We start from the raw sequence: 19,449 nt of genomic DNA, 5'->3' as shown, positions 1-19,449 counted from the left end.
GAGTGTGCTTTCCCACAAACCCGCATGGCTTGCCCTCTCACCTCCTCTGAATCCTCAAGTCACCTCAATGAATCCTTTCTTGGTTAAGCCACCAAACACCCACCCCACTGACATTTTCCTATCTTCCTTCCCTTCTACATTTTTTTCTCCAGAGAATTTATCAGTATCTAGTTTAGGATTTACTTATTTCATTTTTTTAAGTTTATTTATTTTGAGAGAGCACACACATGGGGGGAGGGGCAGAGAGAGAGAGAGAGAGAGAGAGAATCCCCAAGCAGGCTCCATGCTGTCGGCTCGAACTCATGAACCATGAGATAATGGCCTGAGCCAAAGTTAAATGCTTAACTGACCAAGCCACCCAGGTGCCTGTTTTACTTATTTCATTTATTGCTTGTCTCCTCCTTTAAAATTTAAGCCCCTGACAACTAGGATTGTACTCTTTGGTTCAGTCTTCTATCCCCAGATCTGGAACAGTCAGTGCCTGGCACTCAATAAATTTTTTCTGCATGGGTCAATATACACCAAGAGAACTGATCTCTCTCTGGTCTTCCCCAAAACAAAACCCTTGGAGACAACAGAAAATTGCCAGCAGCCTCAGGGACCAATGAGGAGCATGGGAGAGGAGGGGGACCCTAACACAGCTTGAAGTGAGCCTGGAGAAAGACTCCTCAGAGCTCAAGCCAGCCTCCATGGGAGCACCCAGAGAACTCTTCCTGACACTGCCCCACTGGGGTCAAACAGGACCTCCCCCGCCCAAAAAAAAGCTGCAATAATTACTATTCTTGTAGCTTTGACTTTTTGACACCGTCCCTGACTTTTTGACACCTGCTTTCCATATGTATCCATTATACATAAGCCCCGAGACTTAAAGCAGCTTAGTCTTTCAACAGGATCATAGGAAGTTCAGAAAACACATTTTAAGAGCCAAAAAATAACTTCAGAACATTTCTGTGTTTTATTGTGGTTCATGGGCCCGACAAGAGGCGTTCCTAGTCCATAGCAACTCTTAAAATCCTGGTTTTGTACCATCAGCTTCCCTCACCACCGCTTCCAGGCTCTTCTTCCAAATGTCCCAGAACTCCTCTCCTTGAGCCTAGTTTGGGCCCGTTGTCCTTCTCTCTCATTGCCTTTCTTCCGATCTCAATCCCCAAAGTCCAAAAAGTTTCATGAAGGAAAAGTAACGGAGCCAGTTGGCAGTATTGATCCATTAATAATGTTCTGTCCCAGTACATGCAAGGTTTCTCATACCATGAGATGAGTGCTGTTCTGATCATGTCATAGAGGAGGAAACTGGCCTGCGGAGGCTCATCAGGAGGGTGGCTCAGGCCAGTCTCCACTGACACCCGTGTTCTCTCCACTCTGCTGCGGTGGGCCACAGTCCAGGACACAGGCACCACATCTGCCTCGGCCAGCCATCTCCCTGAGGAGCCAGCAGCCTGTGTCCCAGGGACCCACCAGCAGAATGTCCAGCCAGGATTTGAGGTAAACTGGCTGAGATGGCCAACTCTCTGGGCTGGGTTTCTGTGGTAACATGTGGTAACAACACATCATTCAGCTTCTTTACCAGATTCCTGAGTCCTGGGGAGGAGCAAGCGAGACTCATTTCCCCCCAGTATACTATGTGTATATATATATATATATATATATATATATATGTATGTGTGTGTGTGTGTATATAATATATAGTGTCATTGTTTGAACTACATCTTCTCAGACTGCAGAATTTCAGTCACAATTCTATTTGTTTTCACAAAGTTGCTTGTTTGTGAAATCAGGGTTCAGATGTGAGAAAATCTATTATCTATTCCTACTACTTCCAGGTAATCTACCTCCAAATATTTTGCTCACAGTTGCCCTTGGCCTGAAAGATAATGAGATATTACTAGGGTCCAAGGAGACTGAGGAAGCTTTATTTTCTGTTTTCAGTCTTTCAGTTTCTATTTTCAGTCTTCTAAAATTTCTGGATAAGGGGGCTCACATTATGTAAAGTGTGACTTTTTTTTTTTTTTTTTTTTTTTTACTTTTGGCTAGAATCAGATAATCTCAATACTTTAACCCTGGTTATCTTAGGCTGACTAGAAGCAGGTTCTCTTATTATAAATAATAGCTATCATTTACCAAGTGCATTAACTTATTTAATCCTCACAAAATCCCTTGAGGCCAGTTTTACAGCGGGGGGGGGGGGGGGGGGGGGGGGGGGGGGGACAAAGGATCAGAGAAGTGAGGTAACTTGTTTAAGTAAACAGCATAGCCAGGATTCAAATTCCATTCTGAGTGACCTTAAGCCAAAATAAAATTGCAATCTGTTTGAAAACTTCCTTATGTGGCTCTAAAGGTGGGGATCAGCTGAAAAACAGGCCCTGGGTGGAAGCTGTGAGGGACTGCTCTGAGGTGAGCTGAGGACTTCCTGCACCCTGGCAGGGCCCCAGGGGGCAGAGTTGGCACTCTGGACCTCCTTCCCAAAAGCCTTTGCAGCATCCTAGCTTGAGGAACATTTTCCTGGAGGGGTTAAGATGCCTAAGTCCTGGTGAGTGCAGAGCCCCTGGAGGGGGCCCTGGCGCCCAGCCCCTCACCTGTCTCTGGGGGAGGGAGCCCCAGGTTAGGTTGGCCAAGGAGGTGCTGCAGTCAGGGAAGCAGGCTGAGGAGAGGGGTCTCTGGTGTGGAGCTGAGGTGGGGCTGCTGTTCCCACCCTCTCTGCCCCCACCCCCACCCCCCATCTAGTCCTGGCTTTGTGCAGCTTTCTGCAGCCAGCCTCCCTCAGAACTCCTGTGTCTCTCTGCCTCCCTCACTTATTCTTTGCCTCCCTCCTCCTCACGGACTAGTATTACAGCAAAACTCATCAATGGAGGTGTGGCAGGGCTTGTTGGGGTGACTTGTGTGTTCCCCATCGACTTGGCCAAGACTCGGCTGCAGAATCAACATGGAAAAGATATCTACAAAGGAATGTAAGTATTGGTGAGGGGAATGGGGTGAGCAGGGAGAGGGGGACTCCCAAGGGAGGAATATGGGGCCTCATTCTTTCCCATCTCTTTATTTAGAGAGTCATGCATTGTGGGGGTGGAGTGGGGTCAGGGGAGGTGGTCAGCTGGGGTGTGACCAGCAGGATTAGGACACGGGGGTAGGGGAAGCGGGGCTGATGGAGCAGCGTCTTGCTCACCACTGACTTCATTTTCTGGCCTCTGCTTCTAGGATAGACTGCCTGGTGAAAACTGCCAGGGCGGAAGGCTTCTTGGGCATGTACCGAGGTGGGCTTATCATGCATCCCTGGGGGAAGGCTGGCTTGGGTAAAGTGAGAACAGAGGGTGCAGTACAGGACACCAGACTTTGTGGGTTTATAGAACATTGGGAATTGGTGTTTCTTCTGCCCAGGGAGCTCCTGGGGCAGGGCCTGGGCTACCACGTGATCCTAAGCCACATTTGTTTTTCACAACCCCCCCCCCCCCACCTCGTTCCTTGGTGGAGACAGAGGCAGTTATGGTGAGGTTTTAGGGAGCACCAGTGAGCACACTGGAGCAACCCAGGAGCCCTAGTTTTCATCATGGCACCACTACTGTCTCACTGGGTGACGCTGGCCCCCACATTTCCCTTCCCCGCCACTTCTCATTTAGGGCTGAAGGGGGAGAGGCTGACAGGGAAGAGAATGGAAAGGGTTTTGAGCTCCTGAAAGGGAGTTACTGGATGGCTCTTCCCTGACACAAGCCAGTGCTGTCCCTGTCCCTTGCAGTGTCCCCGCACAGCCATGATTACAGATTGGAAAGTGGATGCAAAACTGGCGTTGAGAAGGAGCTGATGTAGAACCCCTGAGAAATAAAGTAAAAACCTCTGTGACTCAAATAGCTGCCAGTGGGACTGGGCTAGTAAAGCACAGAGTAATGGAAACCGATCCCTGTCCCCCAGGACCTTCTTATTGGGGCTGGATTTGGGGAACTGTTCACTTATCATCAGAGATGGGCAGCACTAGCAAAGACAAAAATACCTTCCTTATAACTGCACCAATAAGCCCATAAAGGAAACACATACGTGAAAAAGGGAAATGTGGAGGGAAGGGAGTCAAAGTAGGGAGATGAAAAAAAAAAATCATGTTTCTATAAAATAGGCAGAGGAGCCCTCCTCAACAACCCTTCCTCCCAAGACCCCAGTTACTCCCAGAAACCTACCTGGCTAGGTCTGAGAGGAGGTTGTTTATATGAGTGGAAGACTCAGATAATTGTTCCTTTTTAAAATAGTTTTTATTTAAATGTTTACGTAAACTCTACACCCAACGTGGGGCTTGAATTTGAACAATCCTGAGATCAAGAGTCACATGCTCTACCAACTGAGCCAGCCAGGTGCTCCAAGAATTGTTACTTTTCAGATGGCCTTAGCTCATCCTGGTTTTTTACTTGCAGGGGCTGCAGTGAACCTAACCTTGGTCACTCCAGAGAAGGCCATCAAGCTGGCAGCCAATGACTTCTTCCGGCAGCTGCTAATGGAGGATGGGTATGGCCAGGCCAGGGGGCTGTGGGATGGAAGTCCTTCACCCTATGTCTGTAGTTTGGGGGAAGGTGACAGGGAGAGGAATGTGCTGGTTTACCTGTCTTCATGTATCTAAACGTGCACACAAATGGCTGAAGGTTGGCTGCAGATGTTCGGGCAAGTGCAAACTCAAGGAGAAAATGAACTGTTGTAATTTGAAAGTTCTAGATGATAGGTGATAGATGATAGACCATTATAGAATATATATACACATATATTCATCAACTAGCTGATGAACATCTTTTTGGCTTTATTGAGCCATAATTGCAGTACCACACTGTATAAGTTTATACAGTGTGTAATGTTTGTGCTGTATAATGACCTGAGGTAGATATACTGTGAAATGCTTACAATGAGTTTAGTTAACATCCATGACTTCATATAGTTACCAAAAAAAGTTTTTTTCCTCGCAGTGAGAACATTTGGGATCTGTTCTCTTAGCAACTTTCAAATGTACCATAGAGCAGTGTTGACCATAGTCATCATGCTGTCATTACTTATTATAACTGGAAGTTTGTGCCTACAGACCACCTGCACCTAATTCCTGTCCCCCACCTCCCACCCCCAGCCTCTGATAACCATAAACCTGATCCCTTTTTCAATGAGTTTGGATTTTTTTTAGATTCCTCATGTAAACAAGACCATTGAGTTATTCGTTTTACTCTTGTCTGCCTTATTTCACTTAGCATAGTGCCCTCAAAGTCCATGTTTAGATGGCAGGATTTCCTTGTTTTATGGCTGAATAACATTGTATTGTGTTATATATATATATATATATATATATATATATATACACACACACACACACACACACACACACACACACACACATTTTCTGTATCTACTTATCTGTCCATGAACACGTGGGTTGTTTCCATATCTTGGCTGTTGTGAACATGGGGGTGCAGATATCTTGACATAGTGTTTTGTCTCCTTCGGATATATACACAGAAATGGAATTACTGGATCATGTGGTAGTTCTGTTTTTAACTTTTGAAGAACCTCCATACTGTTTCCCATACTGACTGCACCAATTTACATTCCCACCAGTAGTGCACAGGGTTCCCTTTTCACCACATCCATGCCAGCATTTACCATCTCTTTGATGATAAACATTCTAACAGGTGTGCAGTGATATCTCATTGTGGTTTTGATGTGCATTTCCCTGATGGCTAATGATGTTGAGCACCTTTTCATGTACCTGTTGGTCATTTATCTTCTTTGGAGGGGAGCCTGGGTGGCTCAGTCAGTTAAGCGTCCAACTTCAGCTCAGGTCATGATCTCACAGTTCATGAGTTCGAGCCCCACGTCAGGCTCTGTGCTGACAGCTCAGAGCCTGAAGCCTGCTTCAGATTGTCTCCCCCTCTCTCTCTCTTTCTGTCTCCCTCTCTCTTCCTTTCTCTCTCTCAAAAATAAAAAGTTAAAAAAATAATATATTCTTTGGAAAATATCTTTTCAGGTCCTTTGCCTATTTTTAATTGGATTATTTGTTGTTCTTTGCTTTTCAGTTGTATGATTGCTTTGTATATTTGGATATTAAGCCTTTGTCGGATATATGATTTATTTAATTACAAATATTTATTTCCATTCCATAAGTTGCCTTTTCGTGTTGTTGATGTTCCCTTTGCTGTTTGAAGTAGCCACACTTTTTTTTTCTCCTGTTGCTTGTGCTTTAGGTGACCCATATCAAGGGGCTTTGCCTGTGTTTTCTTCTAGGAGTTTTATGATTTCAGGTCTTACATTTAAGTCTTTAATACATTTTGAATTAATTTTCATAAGTGGTGTAAGATAGGGGTTTAAGTGTCATTCTTTTACATGTGAATATCTGATTTTTCCCAGCACAATTTATCGAGGAGACTGTCGTTTCGCCACTGAGAATTCTTGGCTCCCTTGTGAGATATTGGTTAACTGTATATTCGGGGGTATATTTCTCGGCTTTCAATTCTGTTCCATTGGTCTATGTGTCTGTTTTTATGCTGATAAATTTTTGAAAATCAACCCAAACACTTTCTAATACTCTCTGTGCCTCCCATTGCCCTAGTGATATTGCTGAAGGGATCAGGGACAATCAAATCCCTGCAATGGGTAGTTTCATTTTACTAGTTTCAACTTCTATGCAGGTGCTACCTCCCTGGCAGCCTGATTTAAAGGTAGTTTCATGTTTTAAAGAGGCTTAGTTTGAGGGCCAGGTGATTATTCACCCAGCTGATCTGAACACAGCTAAATACCATGCATGGAAAGCCCCAACTACCAAGGGAAGGTAGATGGGGCCAGGGTGGGTGGCAGGGCTAGCCTGACGCTGAAAGAGCCTGACTCATGGTCCCACAGGATGCAGCGGAACCTGAAGATGGAGATGCTAGCTGGATGTGGAGCTGGAATGTGCCAAGTGGTGGTCACTTGTCCCATGGAAATGCTCAAGATTCAGCTGCAGGATGCTGGCCGCTTGGGTGAGGTCTCTCCCAACTCCACATGAGATTAATAAAGGGCTGTGATCAGAATAGATTCCCCCACATTCTACACTCATTTGCTAGACTGTGTTATTGAATCAGCTTTCTGGGTCAGTAGAAGTCTTTTTTTTTATTTTGAGAGAGAAGGGGAGAGTGAGCACGAGTGGGTGAGGGTCAGAGAGAGAGAGAGAGAGAATCCAAATCAGGGTCCACACTCTCAGCACAGAGCCCAGCCTAGGATTCAGACTCACAAACCATGATATCACGACCTGAGCTGATATCAGAGTCGGATGCTTGACCGACTGAGCGACCCTGGAGCCTCTTTTTTTTTTTTTTTTTTTAAGATTTATTTATTTAAGCTTATTTATTTATTTGGGGGGAGAGGGCCAGAGAGAGAGAAAAAGAGAATCCCAAGCAAGCTCTGCACTGTCAGCTCAGAGCCCAACATGCGGCTCGAACTCACAAACTGTGAGATCATGACCTGAGCCAGTATCAGGAGTCAGACATTTAACACACTGAGCCACCCAAGCGCCTCAAGATTTTTTGTGTTTTTAAGTCTTTATACCCATTGCAGGGCTCAAACTTACAACCCCAAGATCAAGAGTCACATGTTCTACTGATGAGCCAGCTAGGCACCCTTAGAAGTCTTATGTTAACCATCTTAACAGTTTGGTCAGATGGTCTTAATAGTAACCATCTATTCTAGATTTCAACACTTCCAGTTCAGAAAAATAGCAGTAACGAGAAACTTGACTCAGAGGGACAGAAAATTCCCTCATACCTCTATCATATCACCATGACATTTAGGCTTGATTTTTAAAGATTTTAAGAAGTGTCAACATCCTGATCACAAATATTTCTCTCAATAGACATTCTATTATGCTACAGAAGCTGGCTGTTAGTGGGAAGGCATAACAAGGGACAAGAGAACCATTTCTATTGTTTTTGTTTTCTCTGGAAGAGAATTTTCCTAAATCCTGATCCTTTCAAAAATATAGAGTGGTGTAGGTACCAAGGCATACATTAAGAACAAGCATTGGCTATCTGGTAGAAGGGAGGCCAGCCCCAGGGGTGGAGCAGAGGGCTTCTCCTCAGAGGGAAACCACAATGTCTGAATTAAATGAGTCAATGTGTGACGTGCCTAACATGGCACCTGGGAAGGTCGTCAATGAATGTGGGTGTCCTTCCCCTCCTCAAACCAAGTATGCACGTGTGTGCTAGAATCAACTGGCTTTCTGGGTTGGATCAGACTAGCCTGAAGCACATAACACTGCAGCAAAAATAAAGTTTGGGCACTGGAAAGAGTGTTTTGATCTACAAAGAGTAAAAGCTCTGGAATATTTTGTTTTTTAACTCAGATGAGAGTTTTCAGTATTCCTAAAACACATAAAAAGTGAAAGACAGGCTATGAATGAATGGATGAATTATGTACCTATCTAAAGCAGACAGTGGGGAAAATAATGTCCATTGATTAATTACCTTTTCTTTTAATAAATTTATTTTTGAGAGAGAGAGAGAGAGAGAGAGAGAAAGAGAGAAAGGAAGCAGCAGAGAGAGAATCCCAAGCAGGCTCCATACTGTCAGCATGGAGCCCAAGGTAGGGCCTGAACCTACAAACTGTGAGATCATGACCTGGGTGGAAACCAAGAATCAGATGCCTAACTGATGGAGCCACCCAGGTGCCTCTAATTAACTACCTTCTTAAAGCTAATTGTTTGAGGCCTGCACCTAGATTGCTACCACAAGAAAATGTGTGGCAACTAGCTTTCTTAATATGAAATGTTGCCCTGCTAGGTATCAAACAAAATTGGGATATGAAATAACTTCTTTTTAGCAAGGACCTAAAATCTAGACAAAGCTTCTCAGTGAGAAGAAAACAAATACACAATTTCAGTGTGTTGAACCCTGTGGTCATTAAGGAGAGTCACCCACATATGAAATGCTTGTACTTGAAATGCTCAGGAGAAAAAAATTCCATTCTATTTATTAGATGTTTAACTCATCAAATTGCAGGCTCCGAATTATTCAACTAAAATGAAGAATCAAATTCTATCAAATGGTGAAGGGTATAAAGACCACGTTCACTTAATTTTGGAATACTGGATCAAGGAGGCACCTCTGGAAGTCTGAAGGAGAAAGCGTTTGGACAAAAAGAATTTGCTACTTTACACATTAGGCAGAAGGCATATGGGACTCCAATGTCCCAAAGTGCCAATAGGATCTCTGTAAATAGCTCAGAGATGGTTTAGAAATGGCAGCCAGACCAAAAGCAAGTTTTAACAGGAGGATAAGGACCTGGCAGGTAGGGGCAGGTGCTGCTATAGCTTCCTATGAAGGGAGCTGGGCAGGCTGTGGCTGTGCTCTTACGAAGCACCTTGTACAGTAGGGACAACAAATTAGATAACCATCTTAGGAAGATTTCCTTGGAGCCAAAAACTAATGTTCTAAAATTAGGACAGGGGCGCCTGGGTGGCTCAATTGGTTGAGCATTGGACTCTTGGTGTCAACTCAGGTCATGATCTCGAGGTTTGGGGGATGGAGCCCCACATCAGGTTCTGTACTGACAGTGTGGAGCCTGCTTGAGATTCACTCTTCCTCTCTCTTTCCCTCTGCCCTTCCCCGCTCGCATGCTCTCTCTCTCTCTCAAAATAAATAAACTTTTTTTTTTTTTTTTTTTTAAATTAGGACAATCCCGGGCTCCTGGCTGGCAAAGTCGGTGGAGTGTGTAACTCTTGATCTCGGGGTTGTGATTTCAAGCCCCACGTTAGGTATAGAAATACTTAAAAATAAAAATCTTTGGGGTGCCTGGGTGGCTCAGGCAGTTTTGTGGCAGACTCTTGATTTCAGCTCAGGCCATCATCCCAGGGTGGTGCGATGAAGCCCTGCATCGGACTCCACACTGAGTGTGGAGCCTGCTTGAGATTCTTTGTCTCTGCCCTTCTCACTCTCTTTCAAATTAAAAAAAAAACAAAACTTAAATAAAAATTAGGACAAGCCTCAGAATTCTATCAGGATATCAGCCTTGCCTCCAAGGTGTCCCAGGGGTAGGAAGTGGGGGGTACACTCCTGTGAGTGTTTTGCAATACCTGCTGGGGCCTGGCTTGTGACAGTGTCTGTCCTCTCCCTTTCAGCAGTTCATCGTCAGGGCTCGGCCTCAGCGCCTTCCTCCTCCAGGTCCTACACTACCCGCTCGGCTCCCACCCACAAGCGCCCGTCTGCCACCCTTATTGCCTGGGAACTACTTCGCACCCGGGGCCTGTCTGGTCTCTATAAGGGTCTGGGCGCCACTCTCCTCAGGTGAGACTTTCTTCCTGAGCTTGGGACACATAAGGGTCCCAGTGAACAGGAAGAGGGGCCAGAGGGCCAGAGGCACTGCTGCTCTAATCTGTCTGCATTCTTCCTAGAACATTTAAACCCCAGAAAGCAAACTATCTTGATGCTTCCTATTTTGTCCAGAATTGGGCAGAATTGCAGAGGATGGGTATAACCTGGAAGACTAGTTTGAGGCCCCTGCTCCAGTAACCAGGCCCACATGAGTATTGGGTGTTCTGTGGTCCAAAGGCACCTAAGAATGCCCTGTGTACAAAGGACTTTGGGTCATTTATAAGCAAATGAGTGCACAGATCCCTCCTTTTACTTTGCTACTTGGCCAAAATCCTTAAAGTTGGTCTGAAGTGTCCCAGGCCAGGGGATAGTTTCCTTGCATCAGATCTCATTAGGAGATCTATTACCTAACAGATAAATGAACTTCACCCTCCTGCCTACCCCATCCCCTCAACACTTAGCTTGGATAGCCCTTCACCAGACACTTGCTCAACTCATTAACTCTAACGTAGCCTGTCACCCTTTCTCACTGAACGCACTGCCAGTCTCTGCACCCGCTGCTGGCTCCTCACAGAATGGCTGCGGGTGGGGAGACAAACCCATCGTCTCTCTTCCATCGTCTCCCTTACACCCTGCATTATCACAGGGTGCCAGAGAGGGAACAGGTAACTGTGGGCTTGTCTTTGACCATCTGCTGGGCTCTACAGCTCTTGGAAAGGCGTACCGCATGACCTTGGGTGGGAGCCCCGGAAGCAGCAGGTAGCTCAGTGTTTCCTCTTGCTCTCCTGCAGAGACATTCCCTTCTCCATCATCTACTTCCCACTGTTTGCCAACCTTAACAACCTTGGGTTCAACGAGCGTACCGGGAAGGCCTCCTTTGCTCATTCCTTTATGTCAGGCTGTGTTGCGGGTTCCATAGCTGCTGTCACAGTAACACCTCTGGACGGTAAGTGCATCAGAGATGAGGGTCTTCAAGGGTTGCTTTACAAATTAGATAGCTGTATAGTTGTCTATAGGATAAATAGGAATCTTCCACTTTCAGGACAGAAATGAAACAGTTCCAACCTGAAACCCCTCTTGGGTCACAACCTGTGGTCACTGGCAGAAACTCACCAAGAGTCTTCCCAGATAAAGTGGCAACAGTGAGACCTTTGCTCTATTTCTTATCATTAGTTTTTTGTTCCTTGAGGTGGGGGCAGTTAAAATCTAAAAGGCTAAAGGCAGGAGTTAAGCAGTATGGGAAGAACGGGCTTCTCCTATCCTCAGGGCTATACTCGGCTGCTCCAACAGGCAGGTGGACCCTCACACTTTTCCTACAGAAACTATGTCATTTCTAATTCCTCCAGGAAGATCTTCTATTCCAGATCACACAATGGCAGAGCTGGCCTCAGGATCCCGTTTTCTCTACACTGGCTCTGCTAGGAAACCACTTCGTGTGGAGGATAGGATGCCAAAAGCAAGATGTTCATTACTTATTTTAACTTTTGCTTGATTTAGTTTTGAAAACTCGAATCCAAACCCTCAAAAAAGGCCTGGGTGAGGACAGCTACAGTGGGATCACCGACTGCGCCAGGTGAGAGCCCTGTCGCCCCTCACAGGCCCTCACAGGCTGCGTCCATGTCTACCTACACCCCACCTAGGGCAACAGTTTATCACCGCACTACGCTGAGCTCTGGATTTCTTTGAGATCTGCTCCTTCCCCTCACCTCTCAACAGAAACAGGATGTAGAGGGAGCTTTTTTCTCCTTGCATCCCTGCAGCATCTTTCTCCCAGAAAGACAGATTGAACCATTTTCCCAGGGCTCAGCCCAGCTGCTTAGTAACCAGACTGCACACACATGATGGGTGGGGCAAGGCTCCCACAGGCCCAGGAGGTGCTATTGCTGTGAAAAATGACATCTACCTTCCGTGGAGAGATGTGCACATGTTGGAGGAGAGCGGATCACTTCACACCGTCTGCAGTGTGCTCCTGTCAATCAGCTCACAGGGCTCTTCTCTCTCTGCAGGAAAATCTGGATTCAGGAGGGACCATCCGCCCTCATGAAGGGAGCAGGCTGCCGGGCCCTGGTCATAGCCCCTCTCTTTGGGATTGCCCAAGGGGTCTACTTCATTGGTATTGGAGAGCGGATCTTAAAGTGTTTCGAGTAGAGAGCTGGAGCTCAAGTCCCTTTACTTGCTGCCAGCTCTCTAGCATATTCTACTTAGATTAGAGAGGGATGAGCGAGACGCCCCCCATGTCATACTCTGTCCTCTAACCTGTAGTGCTACCTCACTCTCAGAAGACACACTCTTATCCCAATAAGCAAGCTGGGTATGGTCCCGTTCTCCCTTCGTGATATCCGCATCTGTTTTTTGGCGGGGTTATAGCTACCAGAGAGCTTCAGAAGCCCTTAAGCACGTACTTTTCAACAGCAAACATAGTATGTGCTTGGGGTGTATTAACTGCGGGACCCTAACACATAGTAAGATAGAGGGGTTGTTTCTCCATTTTACATTTCTAGTTCACACTCAAACTCCATACACTTGAGTCAGTTTGAAGATTTAGTGTTATTTCTGAGTTAAATAACTTATGGTTAGTTCTAGCACTGATTTGGGGGAAAAGGAGGATCAGAAGTTCAAGGGGACCATGAAAGCCCTCAAAGTCAGCACCTTGTTCAAAACCAAGCAGCTGAGAGATTAGGCCGATGAGCGGCCTGGGCTGTCAGGGCGGCTGTCCTGCACCACACAGACTCTCACAGAACAATGTCCATGGAACATGGTTTTAAATAAAACTGATTAAACTCTCGTCTTGTAATTAGTGGGAGCAGTAGACCCGCTGCAATGGATTGTTTTCCCTCCACCTTTCCCCATCCATCCCAGAACCAAAATGCATGAAAATGAGCTCTGAGGCAGGTCTTTAGCACGTACCCTTCAAATCACCACTCATGAGGTCAGAGGACAGCCATGGGGATACTTTATCTTTCAGTTACACTGGGTTTGAAGTCTTGACCCCATCATTTCCTAACTGCATCACCTTGAGGAATGGGATCCACTGTGACAGTTCCCATGCACCAGTGCCTTTGCCGGAGGGCTGCCACAGAGAAATGCTATCAGCATGCAGGCTCAAGTCTTAGGTAAAAAATGCCTGTTACAAGAATTGGTATTTACATTAGTCCCCATCTAATCTCACTTATGTTAATGAAAAAACGGCCAGCCTCAGTAGCCTCATTCTCTCTAGAGAAGCCCACATTGGAGTCTGGCTGCAGAGACAGACCCAAGTTAGATTGCAACTCTGCCTACTGGTAAGATCTTGGACAGTTATTAGTCGTCATCTGAGAAAAAAATAAAGAACGAGGAGAGGAAGAAAAGGCCCTTTGTGAAAGGGTTTAGGCCTAACACACAGTAACCCTTCTCCTCCAATAAGCCCCTAGATGCTTTTCTTTTCTGACTCTGCCAAAGCTAATAAAACTATTTCCTCAATAAAGCTGTCGAACCCTCTGGAGGACAGGTAATATTGAACACCTGTGCGTGTGGTGTGTGTGAAAGATCCTAAGGGGCTACAAGGAACACCTCTGGATAAGGGCCTGGTAAAAGTGAGCAGGAAGTGCCAGAGGACACAGAGGGTTAATGGTTTCAAGTAGTGACAGCTGTAGACCAGCAAATGCTATGGGGATTAGGAAAATGCTGCTTATCTAGATACCTCAGGAAGAACTGGACCCTCTCAAACGACAAACTTGTAGAACCTTGCATAATAAAACACAGTGAAATCCATGTAAACCTTTTGTTTTAATAAATAAAACATATTCATGGCTTAGATTTTAAATCACATTTACAGATGAGGAACACTTCTAGGCCCAAACAGGTTAACAGTGAAGCTACTACTGCTGGAAGGAATGCGTGCCCCCACCCCCCACCATGCATTTTAAGCCTAAAAGCAGAGATTTAATATCAGAGAACACTATACAAGTCACCCTCTAGACTGGAGAACTGAAATCAGAGGAAGGGCAAAGACTTGGTGAAGCTCCCATAACCACTATCTGATATCCTCACCTTCATGCTACAGAAGCAAATGAAAGCTGTGCTACTTTCAGAGTAGCTAGAAGGAGGATTCCTGATTACATTAAGTGGAACTTGCTCTCATTGTTAACAATTAGGCCATAGGCATTAGCTACAGAAGAGTATCCACTGATAAATACAGAATATTAGAACAGTGACGAGGAAGCCACACAGGTATCTTGTTTCTTCAAATATTAGAAACTTCCACATCACAGCCAGAGAGCAGTGGATCAACTCCACCTCTCCCAAAGGCTTAGTCCAGAAACTTCCTGTTGGCATTTGCACCAAATAAGGCTCCCCGAACTTCTGGCATCATCTGTGAAGAAATAAGTTCTTTAATAGGGAAGTGTTGTCAATTGGAAAATATGGAAAGAACTGCACATCTTAACTGCAAGTGGAGAGTCACTGACTCTTACGTGGCTGGGAAAGAAATCACAAAGCTACGTGCTTTGTGTAAGGACCAATCTGTCCTTACTTATCCAAAAAACTATTAACAGAATCCTTGGCGAGAAACTTAACCAATCGCAAATTTGTGGTTATGACTGACTGCTTAAGGGGATGAAGAAAAAAAACTATAACTAAAGCCATTATCGTTTAAGGCATCTTTTTTTTTTAAAGTAATCTCTACATCCAATGTGGGGCTCAAACACACAACCCCGAGACCAAGAGTCCCACACTATCGATTGAGCCAGGTGCATGCCCTTATGGCTTAAGGCTTCTGTTACTCTGTGATGTAGGGAGAAGAGATGATCCCTTAACAATACTCTGGATCAGCTATGTTTCTTTCGACAGTTACTGAATGCCTACTATGTGCCAAGCAGAACACACATAATGCCAGTTTGTAATGAGGCACTCATTCGTACGGCAACTGAAAAATCCTTAGGATGTAAGTTCAAACTTCTAAGGCTATGCTGTCCGACAGAGGCCACTAGCCACATTTGGTTGTTACTGTGCATTTGAAATATGGTCAGTGCAACCATGGGACTCATTTTTTAATTCTACTTAATTTTAATGTATTCATATGTGGGTAGTGGCTACTCTAATGGGAAACACAGCTTTACGGTGTAAGTTACCAGCAGATGATACTCTAGGTCAAAGTGCTTTCACTGTAAGACAAGTTAGCAGCCACAGCAGCAGACTACCACCGCTGAAAGAGGCCCCACATTTTGAGATAACTGGATTTTCCTGGCTTGTTTCCTAGAGCTCATTTGTGCAAACCTGGAAACATCTGGAGAGCCAGCAGCCCTATGGGAATTCCTTTAAACAATATTTACTTTAGATCCCACCATTATTACTGGAGAAAAGGACTCTGCTCAGCACCTCTACATGTAGTAAAATGTTTACATTAGAATCCTAAATAAACCTTCATTCAACCCTAAATCCACTCTCACATAAATGGTATCACCTCAGTAAATGCCACTAAGTGCCCACTGCCCACTCAAGAAAATGCCACAAAATGTGGAAAGAGTGACAAACCCCAAATACCAGGGAATGGACATATGTTCTCTGTACCACTTCAAAGTAACAACAGACCAACTAATAAGAAGTATTCCCACACTCACCTGCTGGGCTATGAGATCCAGCCGGCTTTCTAGGGTATTGGAAACTTTTATTTTACGATCTCCATTATAGATCTCAACTCCACCAGCTCTACAAAGAACACAGGAAATAACAATTTTTATAGATTTGAGGAAGACAGACACGTGGTACATTTACTTTCTTCCCTTGGAAGAAAGCTGTTTTGGTGTATGGAGCGTCTAAATACTATAAGGGACCAATAAACATAAGCAATAAGCTTAAAAGTAATTCAAAAAGCCTCTGAGGATTTAAGGTATGGATGGTGATAATAACTGTCACTTACCAAGTGACTGCTATGTGCCAATCTGATTTTATGCTTACCACCTAACTTAATTCTAACAACCAGCCCTCCTCAACAAAATGGAAAGGGGGAGGATTTGGTCCCATTTTGCATATCAATGGAGTCCTCATCTGAATATTTCTTAAATGCCCAATCCTGCTAATTACCAGCAAGTACTGATAAAGCAATATTCATAACTGCACTGTATATCAGATTAAAGGTACAACAGCAATATTGTGCCAAACTTGCCCTTAGAAAATTCTGCCTCTAGGGGCACCTGAGTGGCTCAATTGAGCACCCAAATTCAGCTTAGGGCATCTCACGGTTTGTGGGTTCAAGTCCTGTGTCGGGATCTGTGCTAACAGCTCAGAGCCTGGAGCCTGCTTCAGATTCTATGTCTCCCTCTCTCTCTCCCTCTCTCTCTGCCTCTCCCCCACCCACACTCTGTCTCTCAAAAATAAACAAACATTAAAAAAAATTTAAAAATTAAAAAAACAAAGAAAGAAAGAAAGTCCTGCCTCTAGAGGCACCTGAGTGGCTCAGTCCATTAAACATCCAACTCTTGATTTTGGATCAGGTCTCACGTAATCTCATGGTTGTGAGACTGAGCTCACGTAATCTCATGGTTGTGAGACTGAGCTCTGAGTTGGGCTCTGTGCTGAGTGTGGAGTCTGCCTAAGATTTTCTCTCTCTCTCTCTCTCTCCCCCCCTCCCTCCCTCCACCCTTTCCCCACCTACGCAAGTGCACTCTTTCTCAAAGAAAAAAAAAAGGTCTGCCTCTAGACACAACTCATTTCTTCTTCTTGCTTTGTGTTTATTTTTGTTTAGTAATCTTTTTTTTAAAGTTTATTTATTTACTGAGAGAGAGAATGAGGGAGTATGAGCAGGGGAGGGGCAGAGAGAGAGAATCTCAAGCAGCCTCCACACTGGGTATAAGGGGCTCCATCTCATGACTGTGAGATCATGATCTGAGCCAAAATCAAGAGTCTGACGCTTAACTGACTGAGCCACCCAGGTGCCCCAATTTTTGTTTACTCTTGTTTAGTAATCTCTCCAACATGGGGCTCGAACCCACAAACCCAAGGATCAAGAGTCACATGCCCCTTTGACTAAGCCAGCCAGGTGCCCCAAGCCACACCTCACTTCTGTCATTTCTAAAGTTTCTAGCACTTAGAGGCTTAAGGCATATAATAGGCCAACTCTTAAAAGGAGCTCCCGGGGAATGACATTCTTTTACTACATTAGAGTTTTATGAAATAATTTTATTAAATGAGCAAGCTATATGACAAAGCCTGGGAAAAGGTTTTGCAAATTTTCTTTGAAAAATTTTAATGGACTATTACGTTAATATTATTTTCTTACTCTGTCCTCCCTCCCCCTGGCATTTCTTTGTTTAATCTACCTTTGGTTTCTCTAAACAGACTATATCCTTCATCAGGACATGGTTGGTTCTTTGCCGAAATCCTGACCCCAATGTCTGTGAGAGAATACTTTGTCCTCACAGAGGGAGTAAGGAGGAAGACCACCACTGTCTGAGAATATCGACTGTGTGCCAGGCACTCATAGAATGGAAAGCCGAGGGCTGCCCACAACTTCTGTCTTCACAGCAACCCCACCAGTGTCTTGGTATTCTCACCATTTTACAAACAGGAAAACAGGTTTAAAGAGATTCAACAGAATGAACTGATTGAATAAAACAACAATATTTAAAATTCTACTTCAAATTAGCACTAGAGTAAGTCTGCGGTTCCTTATCTACATTTCTGAAATCAAAAAGCTGTCAGAACAGAAGTCTAATTTGTGTGTCTCCACAAGCTGAACTGATCTCTAGTACTTGGCAGCTAATGACTTAGTGCATCTTTATGTATTTATCCCTTGTAGTGTGAATATTCCTAGTTTCCCATTCAGAAATATTAATGTATTTGATCACAGGTGTGATGCCTCAGACCCTGTTGGAGATATTATGTAATGTGTAGCATATGCACTTTATTGCTTTTCTAAACACATATTCAGAACATCTGGCCCCCAAAGGTTTCAGGACTGAAACCCATTATTTACCAGACTCTGAACCAAGTGTCTTATGTCCTGTCTGCTTAATCTCCATAACAATGATCATCTGCCAGTTGAATAACTATGTATATTGCATGTACCAGGCATTGCATTAAGTGCTGTATGGACATTATCTCATTTAAGCTTCCAAGAATTCTGTGAGGCAAGAATTCATTCCAATTTAGAGGTGAGGAAATAAGTCTCCGTGAAATTAAGTAACTAGTCTAAGAGTACCTAGCTAGTATGTGGCAGAGTGGAGAATCAAGCCTAAATCTGACAATACTGAAGCTTTTGTCACCAGCTTATACACCTCGGTATATAAAGCATTTTCACATGTACTATCTCATCTCTTTTCCTCAGTTCATGAAACAAAAAAGCTAAAAGCATTGGCCCTATTTTACAAATGATGGCAATCAGTATCCAGGTCCCATAGCTAACAAAAGGCTGACTTGGGACTCAAACCTACATCTGGTGCTCTTTTGCCTAGGTTCACATGTCTCAAGGACTTTCTGCAATGTTAGTCAATGTGTGCCTACGCAGCATCAGACACACAGACGCAATCAAGGAAATGACCTTGGCTGACCTTGTCAGGAGTTCCTGTTGCCTATCCCAATTGCACCAAGCTTATTAGGGATGCTGAAGAAATGTCCTGTCATTTCCTCACAGCAGAAGTACCACTGGTATTTGCAATTCTATATCTAAGGAATCTAACTATTAGAAAGTTCTATTAGTCTATACAGTAGTCACTATTATATGGGATTACTTTCCTTATTTCCAAGAAACTTAGAGGTAACAATTCTCTTCCTTAGCATCTGATACAGAGATGTGGACCCAGCTTTGAGTTCTGGGTAAAGAATTAGTGCTACCTCTCTGCAGAATAAACTAAGTGCCCATAGGAAGCAGGATGTTTAGAGTATGTCCAGCTGTTTAACAAGAGGGAACAACACAGTAGTGACAGGAAAAAAAAACAGCAATAATTACAAGTGGAACACCACCACACCTCCATTCTTGTAGTAAAGAGTGCCTTGGAGAAAACTTTAAAAAAGACTCAGCACAGAAGCCATTCTCATACTGAAAGAAGCTTAGATGTTAAAAGCAGAATACTCCTTACATTTCCTCAGGCAGATAGGCCTCCTGATCAATTTGGACATCAACATCTTTTTTGGTGGCAATTTTGTACATAGGAATCGCTTTTTGCACTGCAGCCTGAAAAACAGAAAA

The 19,449-nt window shown here is 44.4% G+C and overlaps 2 protein-coding genes across 5 annotated transcripts in view; one reads left to right on the top strand and one right to left on the bottom strand.

Annotated features, from left to right (window-relative positions):
- The window catches only part of SLC25A18 (solute carrier family 25 member 18), a 29,077-nt gene extending 16,006 nt beyond the window's left edge, over positions 1–13,071 (top strand). For 2 of the 4 annotated variants that reach the window (XM_043564471.1, XM_043564470.1), the window contains 9 exons: positions 1,379–1,482; positions 2,823–2,945; positions 3,190–3,245; positions 4,389–4,479; positions 6,844–6,962; positions 10,094–10,259; positions 11,078–11,232; positions 11,784–11,859; positions 12,293–13,071. In XM_043564471.1, coding sequence (XP_043420406.1) covers positions 1,463–1,482; positions 2,823–2,945; positions 3,190–3,245; positions 4,389–4,479; positions 6,844–6,962; positions 10,094–10,259; positions 11,078–11,232; positions 11,784–11,859; positions 12,293–12,434 — 948 coding nt within the window. In that variant the 5' untranslated portion in view covers positions 1,379–1,462 and the 3' untranslated portion in view covers positions 12,435–13,071. The remainder of the gene's footprint in view (positions 1–1,378; positions 1,483–2,822; positions 2,946–3,189; positions 3,246–4,388; positions 4,480–6,843; positions 6,963–10,093; positions 10,260–11,077; positions 11,233–11,783; positions 11,860–12,292) is intronic. The other 2 variants (XM_043564472.1, XM_043564473.1) reach the window with 2 other exon arrangements.
- Positions 13,072–14,032: 961 nt separating this feature from the next.
- ATP6V1E1 (ATPase H+ transporting V1 subunit E1) overlaps positions 14,033–19,449 on the bottom strand; it is a 30,937-nt gene continuing 25,520 nt past the window's right edge. The window contains exons 7-9 of the mRNA XM_043564474.1: positions 19,340–19,434; positions 15,884–15,971; positions 14,033–14,637 (exon numbers count right to left, since the gene is read on the bottom strand). Of these exons, the coding sequence (XP_043420409.1) occupies positions 14,575–14,637; positions 15,884–15,971; positions 19,340–19,434 (246 nt within the window). The 3' untranslated portion in view covers positions 14,033–14,574. The remainder of the gene's footprint in view (positions 14,638–15,883; positions 15,972–19,339; positions 19,435–19,449) is intronic.

Source organism: Prionailurus bengalensis, chromosome B4 (assembly GCF_016509475.1).
Source record: "Prionailurus bengalensis isolate Pbe53 chromosome B4, Fcat_Pben_1.1_paternal_pri, whole genome shotgun sequence".
NCBI lineage: Eukaryota > Metazoa > Chordata > Mammalia > Carnivora > Felidae > Prionailurus > Prionailurus bengalensis.
This window is presented reverse-complemented; position numbering and strand designations above follow the sequence as displayed.